The sequence below is a fragment of the Equus przewalskii genome, chromosome 7 (assembly GCF_037783145.1).
Source record: "Equus przewalskii isolate Varuska chromosome 7, EquPr2, whole genome shotgun sequence".
NCBI lineage: Eukaryota > Metazoa > Chordata > Mammalia > Perissodactyla > Equidae > Equus > Equus przewalskii.
Genome location: NC_091837.1, coordinates 56217790 through 56240488, shown reverse-complemented (window position 1 = coordinate 56240488; position 22699 = coordinate 56217790). Strand labels below are relative to the sequence as shown.

At 36.7% G+C, this 22699-nt stretch overlaps 1 protein-coding gene across 14 annotated transcripts in view; it reads left to right on the top strand.

Moving 5' to 3' along the window:
• Positions 1-22699, top strand: part of NOL4 (nucleolar protein 4) — a 356931-nt gene that overhangs the window by 254841 nt on the left and 79391 nt on the right. For 8 of the 14 annotated variants that reach the window (XM_008519936.2, XM_070627557.1, XM_070627558.1 and 5 more), the window contains 2 exons: positions 12319-12498; positions 13223-13414. In XM_008519936.2, the coding sequence (XP_008518158.2) occupies positions 12319-12498; positions 13223-13414 (372 nt within the window). The remainder of the gene's footprint in view (positions 1-12318; positions 12499-13222; positions 13415-22699) is intronic. The other 6 variants (XM_070627555.1, XM_070627565.1, XM_070627560.1 and 3 more) reach the window with 1 other exon arrangement.

Sequence of the window (22699 nt, the reverse complement as noted above, 5' to 3'; positions counted from 1 at the left end):
AAAATCTTGGATCCATTCAATCCCATGAACCTCGAATAATGCTCTCAGCATGGAGTAATGCCTCTTTAAATGTGATTGCATAAATGATTACCATGTAAAGGTGTTCATAATGGAGGAGATACCAAACTAATCACAAAATTTAAAGTTTATTTTGAAAGTTTAAAATGTATTTAAAAATAGAAAACATAATACATAGAACTAGTAAAACTGATCATCCAAATTCAAGTGATTAAGATTTTCCACTTTTCTTTTTTGCTTTTTCACTTTCTTCCTTTGTTTTCCTGTAGTATTTTAAAGCAAATCAGAGATATCCCTGTCATTTCATCCCTTCGTACCTTAATTTTTGTCCCTAACGAATGTGGATATTTTCTTACATAGATATTTACTTAACCAAATGTTATGTCATTACATCTAACAAAATTAATAGGAATTCAGTGTTATCATCTAATACCCTCATCCATAGTCAAATACTCCCAATTTTCTCAAAAATGTCTTTTTGCATTGGGTTTGTTTGAATCAAGATATAAGCAAAGTCAACACATTTAATTTTACTACATCTCTTAAACATCTTCTAACACGTCACATTTTTTTCCTATGTCACTAACTTATTGCAAAACCCATGTCAATTGTCCTATACAACGTCTCATATTTTGGATTTGTCTGGTGTGCTTTCTCTAGTGTCACTTAACTTGTTATTCTGTGTGCCTTGTTTCCTATAAATGGCAGTTAGCTCCTGACTCGTGGTTCTCACACTTGAGTGTGCATTAAAATCTCCTGAAGGGCATGTTAAAACACAGATTGTTGGGTCTAGCCCCGAAGTGTCTAATTCAGTTGGGTCTGCGATGGGGGGCAATAATTTGCATTTCTGATAATTTCCCAGGAGATGTAGAAGTTACTGCTGGTCTACAGGCACACTTTGAGAACCACTGCTTCTAGATTGAACTTTGCTTGGATTCAGATTCTTTCTTTGCTTTTTTTGGTGAGCTTGCTTCTTAAGTCCTGCTCTCTGCTTCATTTTGCATCACATCAGAAGGCGCATAGGGTCTGGTCATCACACTTTTTTTTTTTTTTTGGTCGTTTTCTGTTTTTGTTTTATTTTTTGGTGAGGAAGAATGGCCCTGAGCAACAACTGTTGCCAATCTTCCTCTTTTTGCTTGAGGAAGATTTTCCCTGAGCTAATATCTCTGCCAGGCTTCCTCTGTTTTGTCTGTGGGACGCTGCCACAGCATGACCCAATGAGCGGTGTGCGGGTCCACACCGGCAATCCAAACCTGTGAACCCTGGGCACCAAACGGAACACACAAGCCTGAGCACTACACCGCAGTCCTCACACTTTTCATGACGCTGAGATTGCCCAGTAGATTTAGTAATGAATAACTGATATTTTAAAAAGTAACTGGTAAGATAAATTTGTACATTTCCACTTAAAAAATTGACTCAAATCATCTTCTGTACAACTCTAACGTGTAAGCAGTCATCCTTCAGAAAACACTTGCCTTGTTCTCACTATGTTCTTGACATTGTATGAAGTTGTAAAGATGGAAAAGACATGGTCTCTAAGTAACCCCGATCTCAAGTAGCTCTTAGCAGATGTGGAAGATGGACATATAAGCTGAACTTGTGTAATACTTTATTATCAGTGCTGTGACAGAGACATGTACAGAATATTAGGAAAGTATGGAGGCCTGGCACTGAATTCATTTGATTCTTCCCTTGTTTAGGGCATAATGAAGAAACAAAAGTTTTGTTGTTATTTCCCTTGGCTGTGTATGTCAGAAAGAGCAGCCGCCAGCCCCCGCTGCATCTCATATCAGGCACTACGGTATTGCGGTCTGAGCCATCCTATGTTCTGAGCACAGAGTCAGCAAACAGATTTAGCTTCCTCCCTGTGGGGAGTTTTCTAGGTCCAGGGATAGCAGTTCTTTTAGGGTCAGAAAATGTGAGAAAGGGAAGTGCAAGTGTATTTTCAGGAGGAGCTTTGCCAAGGAAGGCCACATATTATGTGAAGAAGAGCAAATGGAATATATAACGAAGGCAAAAATCTACCCGTATCCCCAAAAACCAACACCTGTGTTATAAGGACAAGCTGGTATACATCTTCCATAGGGCCGAAGTTGTGATTCTTTAATAGCATTGTATTTTTTTTAAAGATTTTATTTTTTTCCTTTTTCTCCCCAAAGCCCCCTCGTACATAGTTGTATATTCTTCATTGTGGATCCCCTTAGTTGTGGCATGTGGGACGCTGCCTCAGCATGGTTTGATGAGCAGTGCCATGTCCGCGCTCAGGATTCGAACCAACGAAACACTGGGCCGCCTGCAGCGGAGCGCGTGAACTTAACCACTCGGCCACGGGGCCAGCCCTGCATTGTATTTTTTTAAGATCTGATTTGAATTTTTTAGATTTATACCTGGAATGTGAAAATAGCTGCTCCTGAAATGAACGCTTTCTAGGGTATGGTCATCCAAAATTCTCATTAAGGTCAGACAGCATATGGGGCAGTAAGTGTCATATTTTATGTGGGTTACTAGGAAGCCTATAGTAATTTTTTTTTGCTTGATTCAGTAATATCACCTCAATACCCATAGTCCCCTGTTTTTTGAAAAGACAATTTTTTTAGAGCAGTTTTAGGTTCACAACAACATTGGGAGGAATGTACAGAGGTTTCCCATATCCCCCTTGCTCCTACACATTCATAGCCTCCCCTATTGTCAACATCACTCAACAGAGTAGTACATTTATTACAATTAATGAGCCTTTATTGACAAATTATAATTACCCAAAGTCCATAGTTTCCATGCGGGTTCAGTTATCATGTTGTACATTCTATGAGGTTGGACAAATGTATAATGACATGTATCTATCATTATAATATCACACAGAGTGTTTTCACTGCCCTAAAAATTCTTTGTGCTCCACCTATTTATCCATCCTCATTCCCCACACCTGGAAACCACTTATCTTTTTTTTTTCTTTTGAGGAAGATTAGCCTTGAGCTAACAGCTGCTGCCAATCCTCCTCTTTTTGCTGAGGAAGACTGGCCCTGAGCTAACATCCATACCCATCTTCCTCTACTTTATATGTGGGACACCTACCACAGTGTGGCATGCCAAGCGGTGCCATGTCCGCACCCAGGATCCAAACTGGCGAACCCCAGGCCGCCAAACGGAAGGCATGCACTTAACTGCTGTGCCATGGGGCCGGCCCGCCAGTGATCTTTTTACTGTCTTCGTTTTACCTTTTCCAGAATGTCATATAGTTGGAGTTGTATATTATGTAGCTTTTTCAGATTATCTTCTTTCACTTAGTAACATGCATTTAAGATTCTTTCATGTCTTTTCATGCCTTGTTAACGCATATCTTTTTAGTGTTGAATAATATTCCATTATCTACATGTACCACAGTTTATCCATTCACCTACTGAAGAACATCTTGGTTGCTTCCAAGTTTTGGCAATTATGAATAAAGCTGCTATAAATATCCATGTATGCAAATTTTGGAGTAAACTCAAGTTTTTAACTCCTTGGGTAAATACCATGGAGCACAATTGGTGGATCGTATGGTAAGAATTTGTTTAGTTTTGTAAGAAAAAGTCAAACTGTCTTCCAAAGTGGCTGTACCATTTTGCATTCCCACCAGCAAAAAATGAGAGTTCCTCTTGCTTCATATCTTTTCTAGCATTTGGTGTTGTCAGTGTTTCTGATTTTGGCCATTCTAATAGGTGGGTAGTGGTATCTCACTGTTTTAATTTGTATTTCCCTGATGTCTTAGGATGTGGAGAATCTTTTTATATGCTTGTTTACCATCTGTCTGTCTTCTTCGGTAAGGTATCTCTTAAGGTCTTTGGCCCTTTTTTAAAAAAAAAAATTTTTATTGTGGTCTAAATAGTTTACCACATTGTGAAATTTCAGTTGTACATTAATATTTGTCAAACACCATATAAATGTGCCTCTGCACCCCTTGTGTCCCCCACCTCTTCCCCCTGGTGACCACTAACTTGTTCTCTTTGTCCTTAGGTTTGTTTATATTCCACATATGAGTGAAATCATACGTTGTTTGTCTTTCTCTGTCTGGCTTATTTCACTTAACATGATGCCATCAAGGTCCATCCATGTGGCTGTGAATGGGATGATTATGTCTTCTTTATGGCTAAGTAGTATTCCATTTTATATATATATATATTTTATATATATATATATATATATACCATATCTTCTTTATCCAAGCATCAGTTGGTGGGCACTTGGGTTACTTCCACATCTTGGCTATTGTGAATAGGGGTGCATAAATCTCTTTGTATTGTTGGTTTCAAGTTCTTTAGATAAATACACAGTAATGGGATAGCTGGGTCATATGGTAATTCTATTTTTAATTTTTTAAGAGGTCTCCATACTGTTTTCCACAGTGGCTGCAACAGTTTGCATTCCGACCAGCAGTGCATGAGAGCTCCCTTTTCTCCACAACCTCTCCAACATTTGTTGTTTTTTGTCTTTTTGATTATAGCCATTGTAATGGATGTAAGATGATATCTAAGTGTAGTTTTGATTTGCATTTCCCTGATGATTAGATGAGCATCTTTTCATGTGCCTATTGGCCATCTGTGTATCTTCTTTGGAAAAATGTCTGTTCATATCTTCTGCCCACTTTTTGATTGGTTGTTTATCTTTTTGTAGTTCAGTTGTGTTTGTTCTTTATATATTATGGAGATTAACCCCTTGTTGGATATATGATTTGCAAATATTTTCTCCCACTTGCTGGGTTGTTTTTTCATTTTGATCTTGGTTCCTTTGCCTTCCAGAAGCTCTTTAGCCTGATGAAGTCCCAATTGTTTATTTTTTCTTTTGTATCCTTTGAGCGGACGTGATATTTGTAAAGATCCTTTTAAAGCTGATGTCAAAGAGTGTATTGCCTATATTTTCTTCCAGAAGTTTTATGGTTTCAGGTCTTATGTACAAGTCTTTGATCATTTTGAGTCTATTTTTGTATATGGAGAAAGATAATTGTCTACTTTCATTCCTTTCCTTGTGACTGTCCAGTTATCCCAGCACCATTTACTGAAGAGGCTTTCCTTTCTCCATTGTATCTTCTTATCTCCTTTGTCAACGATTAGCTGTCCGTAGATGTGTGGTTTTATTTCTGGGCTTTCAGTTCTGTTCCATTGATCTGTGTGTCTGTTTTTGTACCAGTACCATCCTGTTTTGATTATTTTAGCTTTGTAGTTTGTTTTGAAGTCAGGGATTGCAATGCCAGCAGCTTTGCTCTTGTTTCTCGGGATTGCTTTGGCCATTTGGGGTCTTTTGTTGCCCCAAATGAATTTTAAGATTCTTTGTTCTATTTCTGTTAAGAATGTCATTAAGATTCTGATTGGGATTGCGCTGAATCTGTAGATTGCTTTAGGTAGAATGGACATTTTAACTGTGTTTATTCTTCCAATCCATGTACGTGGAATAGCTTTCCATTCCTTCATGTCATGCTCAATTTCTTTCAGTGATGTCTTATGGTTTTCCTTGTATAAGTCTTTCACCTCCTTGGTTTAATTTATTCCTACATATTTTATTCTTTTTGTTGAGATTATAAATGGGGTTGTATTCTTGAGTTCTCTTTCTGTTAATTCGTTATTAGAGTATAGAAATACAACTGATTTTTGTAAGTTGACTTTGTATCCTGCAACTTTGCTGTAGTTGTTGATTATTTCTAATAGTTTTCCGATGGATTCTTTAGGGTTTTCTATATATAAAATCATGTCATCTGCAAACAGTGAGAGTTTCACTTCTTCAGTGCCTATTTGAATTTCTTTTATTTCTTTTTCCTGCCTAATTGTTCTGGCCCAAACCTCTAGTACAATGTTGAATAAGAGTGATGAGAGTGGGCACATGTTGGCAGTGGGTTTGTCATATATGGCCTTTATTATGTTGAGGTGTTTTCCTTCTATACCCATATTATTGAGAGTTTTTATCATGAACGGGTGTTGGATCTTGTCAAATGCTTTCTCTGTGTCTATGGAGATGATCTGGTGGTTTTTGTTCCTCCTTTTGTTAATATTGTGTATCACATTGATTGATTTGCAGATGTTGAACTAAACCTGTGTCCCTGGTATGAATCCCACTTGATCATGGTGTATGATTTTTTTAAAGTATTGCTATATTTGGTTTGCCAACATTTTGTTGAGGATATTTGCATCTATGTTCATCAGCAATTTTGGCTTGTAATTTTCCTTCTTTGTGTTGTCCTTATCTGGCTTTGGGATCAGGGTAATGTTGGCCTCGTAGAATGTGTTAGGAATATTTCTGTCTTCCTCAATTTTTTGGAATAGTTTGAGAAGAATAGGTGTTAAATTGTCTTTGAATGTTTGGTATAATTCTCCAGAGAAGCTGTCTGGTCCTGGACTTTTATTTTTGGGGAGATTATTAATTACTGTTTCAATCTCTTAACTTGTCATTGGTCTGTTCAGATTCTCTATTTCCTATCGATTCACTTTTGGGAGGTTGTAGGAGTCTAAGAATGTATCTATCTCTTCTAGATTGTCCAATTTGTTGGCATATAGTTTTTCACAGTATTCTCTTATAATCTTTTGTATTTCTGTAGTATTCACTGTAATTTCTCCTCTTTCATTTCTAATTTTATTTATTTGAGCCTTCTCAATTTTTTTCCTATTGAGTCTGGCTAAGGGCTTGTCAATTTTGTTTATCCTCTCAAAAGACCAGCTCCTTGTTTCATTGATCATTCTTACAGTGTTTTTTTGTTTCAATTTCATTTATTTCTGTTCTAATTTTTATTATTTTCCTCCTTCTACTGAGTTTGGGCTTTCTTTGTTCTTCTTTTTCTCTTAGGAGTAGTTTAAGCTTGTTTATTTAAGCTTTTTCTTGTTTGTTAACGTAGCCCTGTATTGTTGTAAACTTCCCTCTTAGGATGGCTTTTGCGGCATCCTATAAGAATTGGTGTGGTGTGTTTTTGTTCTCATTTGTCTCCAAATATTTTTTAATTTCTCCCTTTATTTCTTCAACGACCCGTTTGTTGTTCAGTAACATGTTGTTTAGTCTCCACATTTTTGTTCCTTTTCTGGCTTTTTTCTTGTAGTTGATTTCTAGTTTCACAGCATTATGGTTGGAAAGGATAGTAGATATGATTTCAATCTTCTTAAATTTGTTGAGATTTGCCTTGTTTCCCAATGTGTGATCTATCCTTGAGAATGTTCCGTGTGCCCTTGAGAAGAATGTATATTCTGCTGTTTTTGGATAGAGTGCTCTCTCTATATATCTATTAAGTTCATCTGCTCTAGTTTTTCATTTAAGTCCACTATCTCCTTGTTGACTTTTTATTTGGATAATCTATCCATTGATATAAGCGGGGTGTTGAGGTCCCCTACTATTACTGTATTGTCATTGATATCTCCTTTTAGATTTGTTAATAGTTGCTTTATGTACTTTGGTCTTCCTGTGTTGGGTGCATAAATGTTTATAAGTGTTATGTCTTCTTGATGGAGAGTCCCTTTTATCATTTTATCATTTATCAGCCCCTCTATGTCTCTCTTTACGAGTTTTATCTTGAAGTCTACTTTGTCTGATGTAAGTATGGCAACACCCGCTTTCTCTTGTTTGCCATTAGCTTGGAGTATTGTCTTCCATCCCTTCACTCTGAGCCTATTTGTCTCTAGAGCTGAGATGTGTTTCCTGGAGGTGGCGTATTGTTGGGTCTTGTTCTTTAGTCCATCCTACCACTCTGTGTCTTTTTATTGGAGAATTCAATCCATTTACATTTAGAGTGATGATTGATATTTGAGGGCTTAATATTGCCATCTTATTGCACTTTTCCTGGTTCTTATGCATTTCCTTTGTTTCTTGTCGTATGTATTTCGGACTACCAATTTGATTAGGTAGTTTTCTCTGTTAGTTTTCTTCATTTTCTCCTTGTTTATTGTAAATGTCTCTATTCTGACTATTTGTTTAGTGGTTACCCTTAGGTTTGTATAAAAAATCTTTGTAGTTGAGATAGTCCATTTTCTGATAGCCTCTTTTTTCCTTAGACTATACTGATTCCATCCCTTTCTTCTTCCCTTTCTAAATTATTTTTGTTGTATCTTTTTCCATCTTGTATTGTGAGTTTGTGATTAAAACAAGGAGATCGTTTTTGTTTTGCTGTTTTCCTTTTCTTTATCCTTGATGTTAAAGGTAAGTGTTTACTAACGTGATCTGATAGACAGCTGCTGTTTTCTGATTATTGCCTACCTATTCACCTCCTTTCTCAGGGCTTTGTAGCCTCTTTCCTTTTTTTTTTTTTCGGGTAGGAGGGCCTTCTTGAGGATTTCTTAGGGGTTCTTGTGGCAATGAACTCCTTTAGCTTTTGTTTATCTGGGAAAGTTTTTATTTCTCTGTCATATCTGAAGGAGATTTTCACTGGATAGAGTATTCTTGGCTGAAAGTTTTTGTCTTTCACTCTCTCTTAGCCTATAAGGTTTCTGCTGAGAAATCCACTGAAAGCTTGATAGGAATTCCTTTGTAAGTTATTCTTCCTTGCTGCCCTTAGTATATTTTCTTTGTCCTTGACTTTTGCCAGTTTCAACACTATATGCCTTGGAGTAGGTCTTTGTACACTGACAAAGTTAGGAGATTTGGAGGCCTCTTTTACATGGATTTCCAGCTCCCTCCCTAGGTTTGGGATGTTCTCAGCTATTATTTCTTTGAACAAGCTTTCTGCTTCATTCTTCTCTTCCCCCTCTGGAATAACTATAATCCTTATTTTGCATTTCCTGATTGAGTCAGATATTTCTCTGAGAGCTTCTTCCTTTCTTTTTAGTCTTAGTTCTCTCTTCTCCTCCCTCTGAAGCATTTCTATAGTACTATCCTCTAGCTGGCTGATTTTCTTCTCCATATTGTCAGCTCTGTTCTTTAGGGAATCCAGATTTTTCTTTATTTCATCCATTGTGGTTTTCATCTCCAACAATTCTGATTGGTTCTTCTTTATGGTTTCAGTCCTCTTTGAGAAGAAGCTCTGGAATTCATTGTCTTTCTGTGTTTTCTTGTAACTCCTTGAGTTTTTTTATGATAGCTGTTTTGAATTCTTTGTCATTTAGGTTATGGATTTCTGTGCCTTCAGGGTTGGTTTCTGGGTACTTGTCACTTTCCTTCTGGTCTGGAGATTTAATATACCTACTCATACTGCTTAATGGAGTGGACTTTTCCTTCCTCATGGTGCTCTTATATGGCCGCAGCTGCCACATACCACCACTGGGTGGGGATCAGGCGCTGTGTATTCTGGGCCTAGCACAAACGGGCTCCCCAGCTCCAGCCACTGACCGCTTCTCTCTCTGAGTGACTGATTGATGGCAGACCTTGAGCACTGGGCAGGGGGAGGGGTACTCTCCTTCCTCAGCACTTCCCCCAGTGCCTGCTTGTCTCTCTGTACGGAGCTCTGGGTGATTGCAAGACTGTGCCTTTCCCTTTTCCCAGCCACTGCTGCCTCGCTCACTGCTCCATGCATGGAGCAATAGTGGCGCTGGAGTGCTGGGAAGGGACAGGGTAACTCTCCTCACCTACACATTTTCCCTGCTGCCTCTGCCAAATTCTCCACACCATGCTCCAGATGAGTCTGGGGCTGCGCACTTTCCCCACTGCCACCGCCAAGCTCTCTGGGCCATGCTCTGGGTGATCCTAGGGCTGGAGTGCCAGGCGGTGACGGGGCACCTCCCTCTCCTGCACACTTTCCCCTCTGCTGCTGGCACACTCTCTGCACCTTACTCTGGGTGATCCTGGGACTGCGGACTTTGCCTGCCACTACTACCATGCTCAGCACACCGTGCTCTGGATGATTCTTGGGCTGGAGTACCCAGTGGGGATGGAGTGCCCTTTTCACCAGCACACTTCCTGCTGCCGTGGCCCATCTTTCTCCACGGACCTCCTGTGGATCAGCTTCCAATTCCTCTGGAGGATCCAGCCCCACCACCACCTTCAGGCATATGGTTGCGTGGGTCTCTCAGACATCTTTTGTGATGTGTGTATGTCCTCTATTGGTGTATGAATGTCCTTTCAGTTGTATCTTAGAGGGGAGAGGCCAAGGGAAGAGCTTACTCTGCCATGAAGCTGATATCACCCCATTTTAGTCAGATTGTTCTCTTGTTGGGTTTTTAGTGTTCTTTGTATATTTCGGATAGCAGTCCTTTATCAGATGTGTCTTCTGTAAATATTTTCTCTCAACCTTTGGCTTCTCTTTATTCTCCCATTTTTTGAGACCAAATAGTTTTGTAGAAAAAGTGAAACTACAAACATCGTGAATGCCAAATCTGTAGAGAGCATTTCTTGGATGCTGTGAGGGAAAAGGTAGAAGGACTTGTGTTGATGCCTTGAAGAAAAATGCAAATTAACATGAAAAGTAGAGAGTAATGGTTGTGTTTAATTCTGTGTCAATGCCATAGTATATTCAGAGTTCACAATTTAAGTAAGATGGAGGTGGATTGAGGTGAAAGCAGGAATCTTTGTAGAAGTTGAACTTAATCTGGCCTTGAAAGCTAGTTGGATCTTCAGCAATAAGAAGGGCAAGAAATAACACTCCAGCTGAGAAACAAAATTCAGTTATAAAAATTTCAGTTTACATTGTAGAGGAAAAAAACATTGGTTATACTTTAGATTTAGATTCTGAATATTCTCAGATCTGTGCAATTGGGCTTTCTTTACCTGGAGTAACAAGGCTATAAATCCTTCATAGTTCCAAGTCGTTCTGTTTGTAGCAGATGCCTGGCTTGAGTGTTTTACACAATATGTAGAAAGAACAAATTAGCCCAGTATATTTGCACAGAGATAAGTGTACTATAACGTTTTTCAAATATTCAGGTTGCCATTTTAAAAATATATTACATAAGGTATATTTTTAAAACCTATGGAATATTTGCCATATACTTTATTAGGTAATTCCACCTTGTTAATGATTTGAACTGTAAAAATATGCTGGTCTTTAAATTTTGAGTTCACTTTTAATATCAGTGAGATATTCTAGTTTTATTATCACTCCTCTGATTATACAGTTATAATATATTAGTGTGATCCTTAATGCATGCACCACATGTTATCATTGCAAGAAGGCATTTTTGAACACTACTGACTTAAAATTTCCCGCTGTAAAGGTCTTTCCAAAGCATTTTATATTGTTAATAGATTTGAGGATAGCTGCTGCTGTTTATAGATATTATTATCTATTTAGCTGGAGCTATGTTTGTAAGTTATCGTGTGTGAAATCTGCATTATTAATCTGGACTTGTAAGGATTGATTTCTGTACCACTTCAGATTCAGTTGCAAGTGACTGAAACTCAGATTTAAGCACAAATAAATAAATAAAAAGGTGGAGAGAGTAGAGGATGTATGGTATCACACAGCTGAAGTGTCCGTGGGTTAATTTCAGGCACAGCTGAATCTGGATACTCAGATAATGTTATCAGAACTGTTTCTATTCTGCTTAGCTCTGTTGGATTCAACTTGATTTCAGTTACAGGCAAGCTTTCATCACCTAGAGGTCAAGTTGAGGCACACACACCTATGGCAGAGAAGGTTGATGCCCACAAGAGTGGCACTTTCACCTGGTGAAGCAGGGTCTGTTTCTGAAAGTAAAATAATTGGGCTGATAAAGAAGTAGGAGATACCACAGCAAGACCCATGGTTGGTCTTGGACACAAATATCAAAGTTTGTGAAAATTATCTTCATGGGCATTCATCTTTTATGCATCAGGAAGTTATAAGCTTAACAGATAATTAGGAGGAAACCTGGTTCTTTTTTCCTAAACCAAAACCAGATGCTATCTTAAGACTCACAGACAATTTATAAACTAATTCTAAAGCATGTTGTCTTATAAATAACACCCCTAGGCTCAAAAATATTTTGTATAGTCCTGGTTGGGCAAGTCAATTAAACATATCTATCCCTTAGTTTCTTTGTTTATAGAATACTAATGCAGTTAGACTGACTAAGCTCTGAAGTCATTTCCATTTCTAAAAATATGTTATTTGATGATTCTCTTGCAAAACTGATTACAGGTTGGTTTTTCTTTTGGAATATAGTTATTGAGTGGAAACAGTAACTGCTCTTGAAAAGCTAAATTTAGGAAAACGTTCTACAGTGATGGAAATGTTCCATGTGGCTATTGAGCGCTTAAAATGGGACTGATTTGACTGAGGAAATGAATTTTTAATTTAAGTTAATTTTAATTAATTTTGGGTTAAAATCGCTACAGCTCTAGAATTATCAATTCATTTAAACAGTTGAAATTAAAAATAAAACAAAGTATAAAAGCCTGTGCAATGAATTTCAAAGGAGCCATTTCTCCCTTTCTTTTCAGTCTCCTGCACATAGCTACTCAAGCTACGACTCTGGCAAAAATGAGAGTGTAGACCGAGGTGCTGAGGACCTCTCCCTGAACAGGGGAGATGAGGATGAAGATGACCATGATGACCATGACGATTCTGAGAAAGTTAACGAGACAGATGGCGTTGAGGCGGAGCGGCTGAAGGCTTTTAATGTGAGTCCTGCCACACTCCCAGTGTGGCTTCGTTTTTACCACTTCACTTTCATGTTGTTGCTTGTTGGTAAATGTGGATATTTTAGAGACATGTTTGTTCAATTTACAGAAGGATTTTAAAAGTACATGAAACACTCTTTGCCAACCAGACACCAGAATTGCTGTGTTTTGTTTAGACTTTTAAAGCCCAATGTGAGCTGAAAACTGGAGTTGTGTTGTGTGAGTATGCATGTTTACCTAGTGGATGAAGGGGGCCTCAGCTTATTCCTCAGAAGAGTACGCCCGTCATCAGTTATTTCTTTTGCTTTCCCAGTTTATGTAATTATGCATGACAAAGAGTCAGTTGTTTGTTTTCAGAGATTAGCACACTGTGCACTGTAGCAATGTAGCAGTCGTATTTATCATTAATAGAGAATTTGATGGGGTGCTTAATTGTCGCAGTCTACTGTTATTTCCTGATTTTTTTCTACATGATAGTCTATACTTTTCTGTCTGTCTGTGTCTGTCTGCTTTTCTCTCTCTCTTTTTCTGTCTCTATTTTTTATCCAACCATTTAGAAAGTCTTTAAAGGGTGTTTGCTTAAAATTTCTGGCTTTCCATTGCAAAGTTCTCCAGTGCATAAACCAGAAAAGAGTATTTTCCTTTCGGTAATCAAGACAGGAAGCTAGGAACAGCAGAGAGCAGCCCTCCAAACCCTTCTCCTCTGTCTCCCTCTTGCCAACAGATGTTTGTCAGGCTGTTTGTAGATGAAAACTTGGACCGAATGGTCCCAATCTCTAAGCAGCCCAAAGAAAAGATCCAGGCTATCATTGACTCATGCAGGCGACAATTCCCTGAGTATCAAGAGCGTGCCAGAAAACGTATACGTACTTACCTCAAGTCCTGCAGGCGGATGAAAAGAAGTGGTTTTGAGATGGTGAGTTTTGAATTAAAACACAGCCCTAGATTCCATCAAAATCCCACATGTAAACCATGACACTATTTTTTTTTTCATCTTAGTGTCTTTTTTATTTTTTCCATAATGTCAGGTCAAAGGGGTTTTTTGTTTGCTTGTTTGTTTTTTTCCCCTCTCCTTTTCATCTTCCTGAAGTATTTATTCTCTTTGTTTATTCAATAAGGAATACCTTGTGTGACTAGTGCTCATGGGCCCACAGGGGACCATATCACAGAAAATGAGGGTGATATGAGTAAAAACCAATGAGAACCAGCATCTCATTCATGTTTGTTTTCTTTCTGTCGCTACTAAAGTGGATGTAAGGTTAATCAAGTCTTGAACTGAAGCACCAGTTGTTGCTCTAGATGGCATGTGAGAATGGCTTTCTCTGGAACAAAAGGAAATGGATGGATCTGTCTAAGTCATACCGTTTTCATACCAACAGTTAACAAATAGCAAATCTTGAAAATAAAGATCAGGGAATGAAAATCCTCATGTGAAAAATAAGGCTTTGTTGTACTCAGTATATTTGTGTGTTTGTGGATGGTAATGTGAGCTTTTATATCCTGCTAGCCTTTATAGATGGATGAGATTATGCCAACATTAGATTACCTATGGGTGACAATCAGATATTGATGTTTTTTGAACTTTATTCTATTTCACCTTCTCTAATTGTTACATCTAGAAATAGTGCACACATTTACAATGTATTTTTTTTACTTCTTTGTTTTTTATGTATGTGTGCAGAAATCTATTAGAAATTTTCTGAAACCATTTCTTTTTCTCTCTTAGGTCCATAACAGCCAAGACTGTTAGTGTTTGTGATCTGTGTCTTTAATTTATTATGTGTGATGGCATAGGAGTTGGTGTAGATAGGAGAGGTTTCAGAGATGCCATATATGAGAAATAGTTTTTCAGATGTAAATAAAATGATAAATGTAACAAACCCACTGTCTACTATTGATTTTTCTACATTGGCTTATAAAAATCTTTTTGATAGTTTTTAAAAGAAAAATGACTATTCTTATAGAGAGGCAGAGGGCCTAGATGGTAACAAGCACAAGGTTTGGTCCAGAGAGCCTGGTTTGGAGTTCCAGATTGACTGCATTGTACCTGTAGGACCCTGGCAAGGCACTGCAACTGTCTGTGCTCAGATACCTCCTCTGGAAATGATGCTATCTCCTAATGTATAAAGCTGCGAGAATTATATAAATTGTTACATGTAAACCTCTGCAAGCCATTTCTGACACATAGTAACCACTCAATAAATCTTAACTGAAAATATTATTAAATATTGCACATCAAATCTTAACTGAAAATATTAGTAATCAAAAGTTATTAATCAAATCAAATCATCTGAAAAAACTTCCCCAAATGTTTGTATGATATAATCGTGGACAGCTCCATTTTAGTATTTGCTTACTTCTCAGATTAACTACATTGAAGTCAGAGGTTGTGGTGCAGGTATTTTAAAATAAAAATGGCATAGTTGTGCTTAATCAAACTAAACTATGACAATAGAGGCAGCATGGTGAAAAAGAAGGGATTGCTTGAAGAAAATAAAGCTATTTTCCTCACTACTGAATCATTTAAGAATTATTATCATCTACCCAATAGGAGAGAGATGACAAAAAGGCTATCTAAAGAGGTGTAAAAACCCAGAATCCTGGCATTGACTGTCTGGTTCAGAACCACTTAGCAGCTGATGAAAATTCCAATTGAAACTAAGTATGTCTCATTCAGAGTGTGATGCACAGTATACACTTTTCTCTTTCAGTAGCAATAAAGATAATAATATGATATATCAAGATTTTTATTTTACCAGCATATGGCATTACTATTTCTACCTAATCTCTTAATATTATTTAGAAATTCTTCTCTTTGGTAAAATTTACCTTATTTTCCATGGTATAATTTTTTTTGTTAATTATTCTTTAAGAGAAAAATCACTGTCATATAGAATTCTTAATTTCTCTGAGGCATATTTGAGACATTCACAGGTTTTTTTGTTAATTGTATTTACTTCAATATGGGCATCTCTTTATTGTAAACCTTGTGCCGTGTATAGAAAAGATCACAAAGTTGACTCAATGAAAGGAGTTTTACAAACTGATCTTGAAGAAAATATGCTGTAAATAAATGTTACTATATTTAACTTTTCATAATTTTCATTCATTCATTTTGTGTTCATTTATTCAATATAGGTATAATGTACAAAGCATTATACAAAGCAGTAAGGAGAAATATAAGAGATGTCTGACCTGTTAATTAGGAAAACATAACGTTCTCTATTGATCCTCATGATTCATTGAGGTGACAAGTTGTGAGAAGTAAAATGCCTAAGTAATAATACAAGGCCTAAAACAATTAAATGTTAAGTGAAGAACATGAATGAAAATTAATATTGTAGTTTAGTGCATTGTTTCAATACATTACTCAGTAATGTACTACTGTAAATAGCAAACTAAATTCAGATCTAGTTGACATTTGGAATTTTTATGTATGTGTTCACTTCATTGTCATGGAGTGTGTGGAGGATTATGTGTCATTTCAACACTCATCCTTATCAATAGCAGACAGGAAAAGGCATGACTAGGACAGATAGTCATTACCGCTAAAGTTGGTACACAAATATTTTTTCCCTCACAGTTTCAGAATTTTATATAATGTCCACAGTTTTTTAAAAATTGAAGCATTAAACAAAAATTCTTCCTTCTACTGTGTTTTGTGTAAGTAGACATGAAGAAAATGGGTCATGTTCATTATGTGATTGTTTTTATATGCAAATCATTCTGTAATACATAAGAAGTCAACAAGGCAACCTAAAGAAGACTTTAATATATCTATAAAATGAAATTGTTAAGTGTAGGATTATTTGGTAGGGGATTCCATTACTATAAAATGAAAATGGCATTCAACAAGCTTAGCTCTTCCAGTTACTTTGGGTGTCTAAGGCAAGAGACTCCTTAAGAAACACAAAATAATGAATTTTCCATTTCATGCTGACTTTGAATTAAAACTTCAAAGAGATATTCCCATAGAAGTGGTTTATCAGAGCATATATTAGTACTATGCTTGAGAGTCTTGTCATTCACCTTGACTAATTTCCTACTGCTGTTAATACAAAACCTATTCATGTTTAATTATTATACATTATCCCTTAAGAATTTACATGCCAACACAAATAGTTTTAATTGACTTCATTTTAATTGAATGCATACAAATATTAGAGTATGTATTTATGCATTGTTATTTTACTGGAATTATCAAGACCCACAGATCTTGATTGCTTAAGCTTCCAAAATTTCTCTGTCATCACTACAAATAGTCTTTATAATACACGAAGCATAGTAACCATATTATACTTTTCTACACATTTTCACCAATTCACTGCTACCAATCATCTCAAATTATAAAATGCTCAGTGTTGCATATAAAAAGGCATGTTTTATGAAAAATAAATCTAATAAGTTTGATCCAGAATACTGTCTTAGTTTTCATTAGATTTGAAGAACCCAGTGAATTAAGCAGCCATTGAATTAATCCTTAGACAAATATACATCAAATTGTTATGGATTCTATTGTGTGGCCTTGACTCTCAAACTACTTCAGCTACTTTTTAAAAAACTATTTTTTAATGGTTCCAGAAAAGAAGTGTATTTCTCCAAAGTGTCCTGATCCTAAATTCACCAGCACCTATAATGGATAAGATCATAAAAGCAAAGCTTTATGAACAAGGTGGGGCCAGCCCATACCTGAGTATCATCTGTGTTACGTGATATGACTCTTTGTTTTCTGAGTTTGCATTGTTAGAGACTTTTTCACCATGTTGCATATGTTTATATGTATTTTATAAAACTCAAATGAAAATGCTTAGGGGAGATAATCTAAGAGACTTTCAGTCCGTTATTCCTCATGCACCTCAAATTTTGTCACTGTAGCAAGTTAGATCAAGTATCTTAGATATTTGAATTCAATAAACTAAGCCTCTTGAAAAATTACCTATTTACTTGCTTTTTAATATCATGTAATTTACTATGTTTGAAGAAAAAAGTTTCATGCAATTTTTTTGAAGAATTTTGCCAAAGATGTTGTCTGCTAGGCTAGTTAATGTCCACTATAAACAACCTCATTTCATAAACTCCTTTTAGAATGAAATGCAGGAAAAAGATTTTCTCCTGTGGAAACAGAGTGCTTTTACATTTTCTCATCTCTAGAATAATGTAACTTAATACGTTCACTTTAGTGTCTCACTGCCAGAAAGTTCAGAGCCAAAGTCTTTCTAACGTCCCAATTATCTTTCTATTTAATTTATTTTAGTGTGCATATTTTCTTTGTGGCTCTGATATCTATTTTAGGGGGAAAAGTGAGATATACATTTTGGAACAAATATGTAAATAATCTAAGTAATTATGGCAACACCGTGCTTCTGTACCATCTTCTAAGCTCTTATTTATAGCATTTCTTTTTAATTACATTTTATAATACCCTCTGCAATAATTTTGATATCTACCTTCTGATCTCACAGCTCTTTCATCAGAAAATACATAATGTTTAGGAAATAGTACCTTTTTGAAGGAATTTGACAATCACATCATTTGCCTCTACTTGTCGAATGCATCCTAAAATAGAGGGATCAGAATTTGTTTTTAATTGACAGCTCCCCTGATATCATAAGCATTGCAAAAGCTACAGTGACACTTGCTATTCATTCCATAGCACATACAAATATTATAAAAAATGAATTCAAGTGCTTCTTTAAACTAAAAATTTGATCAGAAATCTATCCAGTCCTTCCTACAAGATCTTGATTGAAAACTGTGTGTTACCTGTGCAGCCATATTCTTTACATTATTCTTCACACAACATGAGCACAACTGTGCAGGTTTCTCTCTGTGACCAATTAACTTAAATGATACTAATTAGCAAGCAGGTTTTGTTTGAATTCCCCACCTGCTATTTGTACCAATTTTTGCCCTCTCTTTTATAGATGTCATCTCCCATCCCCTAGGATACTTTCATACAATCCTCTAAGTTCTTTATTCTTACTATTTCTTTTTAATTACTTCCTATAATACCTATCTTAACACTTTTGATATCTGACCTTCTAAACTCTCACTTCTTTCATTTTTTCAGTTTCATTGATCTATATCTTTATTTCACTTTAGCCGTTATTAGCATGGATATACCTCAGTCTTAGTCATCACTCAAAGAGCCTGCACAAGCCATATTAAAAATTTTCACAATCATCTAAAATTCATCAACTCTCCCCTACTCTCTTTAAAGAGAAGCACCCTGGCCTTATTTGCTCAGGATAACCCTGCTGCCTCTGCTCCTCTGTCATTGAACCACCATCAGAATGTTGCTTCATCAACCATCCCAATTCCTTCACATTTTCAGTTTTCCTTCTTTACTGAAAGAGAGGAAAATTTCTTCCCTTTTGCCTTAAAAAAAGTCCCCAGATTCTAAGGAAATATTTGATCTCTTAATTCCTCTTCTACAATCCAAGTCCGTCTATCTTTGCCAGATTTATTGCAAGATTATTTTACACTCACAGATCACACCTGCTACCACCAACTCCCTTGGTAGTCCCTTGCCTTCAGCCTCTGGTTCTCACCGCTGTATTGAATTAGTTCTTGTGAAGATCACACAATTACCTTTGCACCAAATCTAAAAATTGCATCCTCAACTAAATCATCCCCATTTTCTTGAGACTCTTGCTGTTTCTATCCCTCCTCATTTACCTTCTCTTGCTTTGGGGCACCTCCTAAGGTTCTGTGCTTGGCCATGTACTGTGTATTACCCCATCCACAGCTGCAGAGGTCTGCTCTTATATAGTACTCTACTCTCAAAGTAGAATCCAAGTCATCTACAAGGCCTTGATATTTCATTCCAAATGTCAGACAGATACTAGACAGCTGTGTTGTTTTATATATATATATATATACACACAGACACACACACATATATACGTGTATGTATATGTGTGTTGTTATAGTCTCACTGAACTCTTTACATTCTCCATAACCCATTTTCTCCAGTGCTCTTGCACCTCATTTACCAAATCACTGGTAAATTCCTCTTGACTTGCCTATTTCTTGTAATAGCACTTCTATTGTCATTTATACCTTTGTTCATAAACTTAGAATGAGATTTGATTCTTTCTTACACTTATGGCCTGCATTCTACCACTCACTGAATTCTGTTTATTCTTCCTTTGCCACGATTTTCAAATCAGTCCCATAATTTTGAATTTTATCTGCTATCATTTTAGTTTTAGCCCTTCATACTTTATACCTATACTCACATAATCCTTCTATGTCAACTCCCTATTTCCATCTTGTGCTCCCTTCTACTTTCTATTCCTAGACAGAGACAGCACTAGAGTTTGTGCCTGAAGATTATAAAATTTGAGGCCTTTTTTTTGAAAGAAAAGTAATACAAAATTATGAGCAAAAAATTAGGTAGAAAGATGAGTATTTATTTACAGTTAGAAAAGGTAGCACATACCAAACATTTTCAAAAACAGAGAAGTGAAGATTCACTTTTCTTCTGACATCTCTTTAGACGATTTTCAGATACACTTCTGTATACCTACTTCCTGATTTTAACTTGGCTTCCCCTTCCTATCTTACAACATCCAGAAACTTCAGGAGTCCCATCCAGTTGTGAGACCCTGGTCCCTAAACTTCATTCGTTTTATGATAAATCTACCTTTACTCCTGGAGTAATCTTCCTCAATTCTGGCTTTGATCGTGTCAAACTTTTACCATCTCTGAACAAATTCTAAATTTCTAAATAGTATGGCCTTCTGAAACTGAGAAACCTAGGTTCAATTCCTGGCTTAGTTCAATTCCCGTACAAATTTATGTGATGTTTTTCTCTCCATTTTTCTAAAGAAGAGGGCTATTGGGGTATTATATATGATCATGTGTATAAAATGTTTAGCTTATAATCTGGTACCTTTCTACCCTTTTTTCTAATATGCTCAATTATTTCCTTTAACACCTTAAGCCATCACGTGGTACTACTGCTCTTTCTCTCAATATGTGCTCTCTTGGTCCACTGATTTGTTCTGACTCAGGGATTATGGGTACTATTCTCTCATTATTTACTAAATCTATTAAAATTGAAGAGTAACTAAAGTGTAAAGAATATAGCCAACATAATTGTCAGAATTGCTCATCATTGGATCCTTCAGTTTTAGCAAAATGTTGACCTGAGCCTCATGGAACCCCATACACACCCCACTCACCTTCCTTCTACAAATACATACAAATCCTGAGTAAAATATAACAAATTTTTAAATACATAGCTAAGCTCAAAAGGAAGAAAAGGATATCTTTGGACATGAAATTAACAGAAAACTCATAGCCAGAGTTGAAAGCTCTTAATTTGATAGGATAACAGACTAGGAAGGTAGAAAGAGTGCATGTAGGCCCAAACACATCAGGGCTGGGGTCTGAATGCCCAATCACATTCAGGAGATGTGGATTTTGGTTTGTGACTAGTCAGGAACATGAACTGATGTTCATGTTCTGATGTAGTAAAGCTGGGACCCTGGAAGGGCTACTCCCCCATTAAAAGGGAATTATAAACACAACTTTTAGAAGTAAAATGACAGGAATTTTAAGCATTGAAATTAAAACTTTACTAGATGAGTTAAATAGAAGATAAGATTCAGCCAAAGAGAAAATTGATAAACTGGAAGATAGAACTACAGAAATTACACACAGAAAGAAAAAAAGAGAAGGAAAATATGCAAAATATGTCAACTTGGAGAACAGAATGATAAAAATGGATCTAACAGACATTCCAAAGGAGAAATTAGAACAAGGACAACATTCAAACAGAAGAGGAGGGAAAAGTTTTCAGAACTCATTAGACCATGAGTCCTAAGAACAGAGAAATAGACCAGTCCTAAGCAGTAGAAATAAAAACAAATCCACACTGGGGCTGGCCCCGTGGCCGAGTGGTTAAGTTCGCACGCTCCGCTGCAGGCGGCCCAGTGTTTCGTTGGTTCGAATCCTGGGCGCGGACATAGCACTGCTCATCAAACCACGCTGAGGCAGGTCCCACATGCCACAACTAGAAGGACCCACAACGAAGAATATACAACTATGTACCGGGGGGCTTTGGGGAGAAAAAGGAAAAAAATAATAAAATCTTTAAAAAAAAAAAGAGACAAATCCACACTTACATACATCATAGTAAAACTGCAGCAGACGCAAGAAATTCTTAAATGTCACCACGAAGAAACAACAAATTCTCTAAAACAGGAGAACAGACTGAACTTACTTCTTGCCCTCAAAATAGATGTCAGAAGACAATCTTCAAAGTAATAAGAAAAAAATCTTCAAATTTTTTAGAGAAACTACTTTTAATCTACAAATCAGTGCCCAGCTAAACTCTACTTCCAGAATGAGAAGGAAAGATACTTCAGACAGCTCCTGAGGTTACCGCTCACAGGCCATCTCTGGATGAACTAAAATGCCCTCAAAGAAGAAGGAAACTGAACCCAGAGGAAACGATGGAAAATTAGCAGCATGGTGAGCAAATCTGAAGAAAAGCACCCTGATGCCGTAGTCAGTGGATCTTGGTTCTTATCCATGCTTTACCAATTGTTACTCGTGGACCTGTATCCCTGAGATTTAGTTTGCTCATGGGAAAAATGGAAACAAATGGCACTTATCTTACACATGAAAACCAACAGCGCTTAAAATAACAAATGGAAAAACTCCTATATAGCATGTACCCGGTATCTGAGGGACATGATAAAATGCCAGTTAATCTGAAATTGCATTCCCTGGCTCCCTTTGCTGGGAAACCTTTGCTGTCTGAATCTGTTGAACTACTCGGAGGACTTAATCAACTATGTCTTTATTTGCTAAAACTTCACTTCTAGCAAAGAGCAGCCTCAAATCTCTCTTTCTTCCGTGTGCAAATTGTACTTTGTGGTACCTCTTTTGTAGTTTTCTTTTACCCTGTCTTATATTACTGTTATTTATATCTGGGCCTTAGCTCCCTAATAAGAAGTTCTGTTCCTTGAGTATTATGCTTCTTAACTCATTCATCTCTGTATCACCCGCTGTGTCTTATATAGTGGAATTAGTTGCTCATGAGAGCTGCTCAGTACATGTTCAATTCAATTGAATTAAAATTGTTGAATGAAAGATGAGTGGATGAATGGACCTTTACTAATGTGTCACTTTACGGTAGAAGTTAGTTGGGAGATAAGCTAACTTTTATTGTGTGCTATGTGTTTCA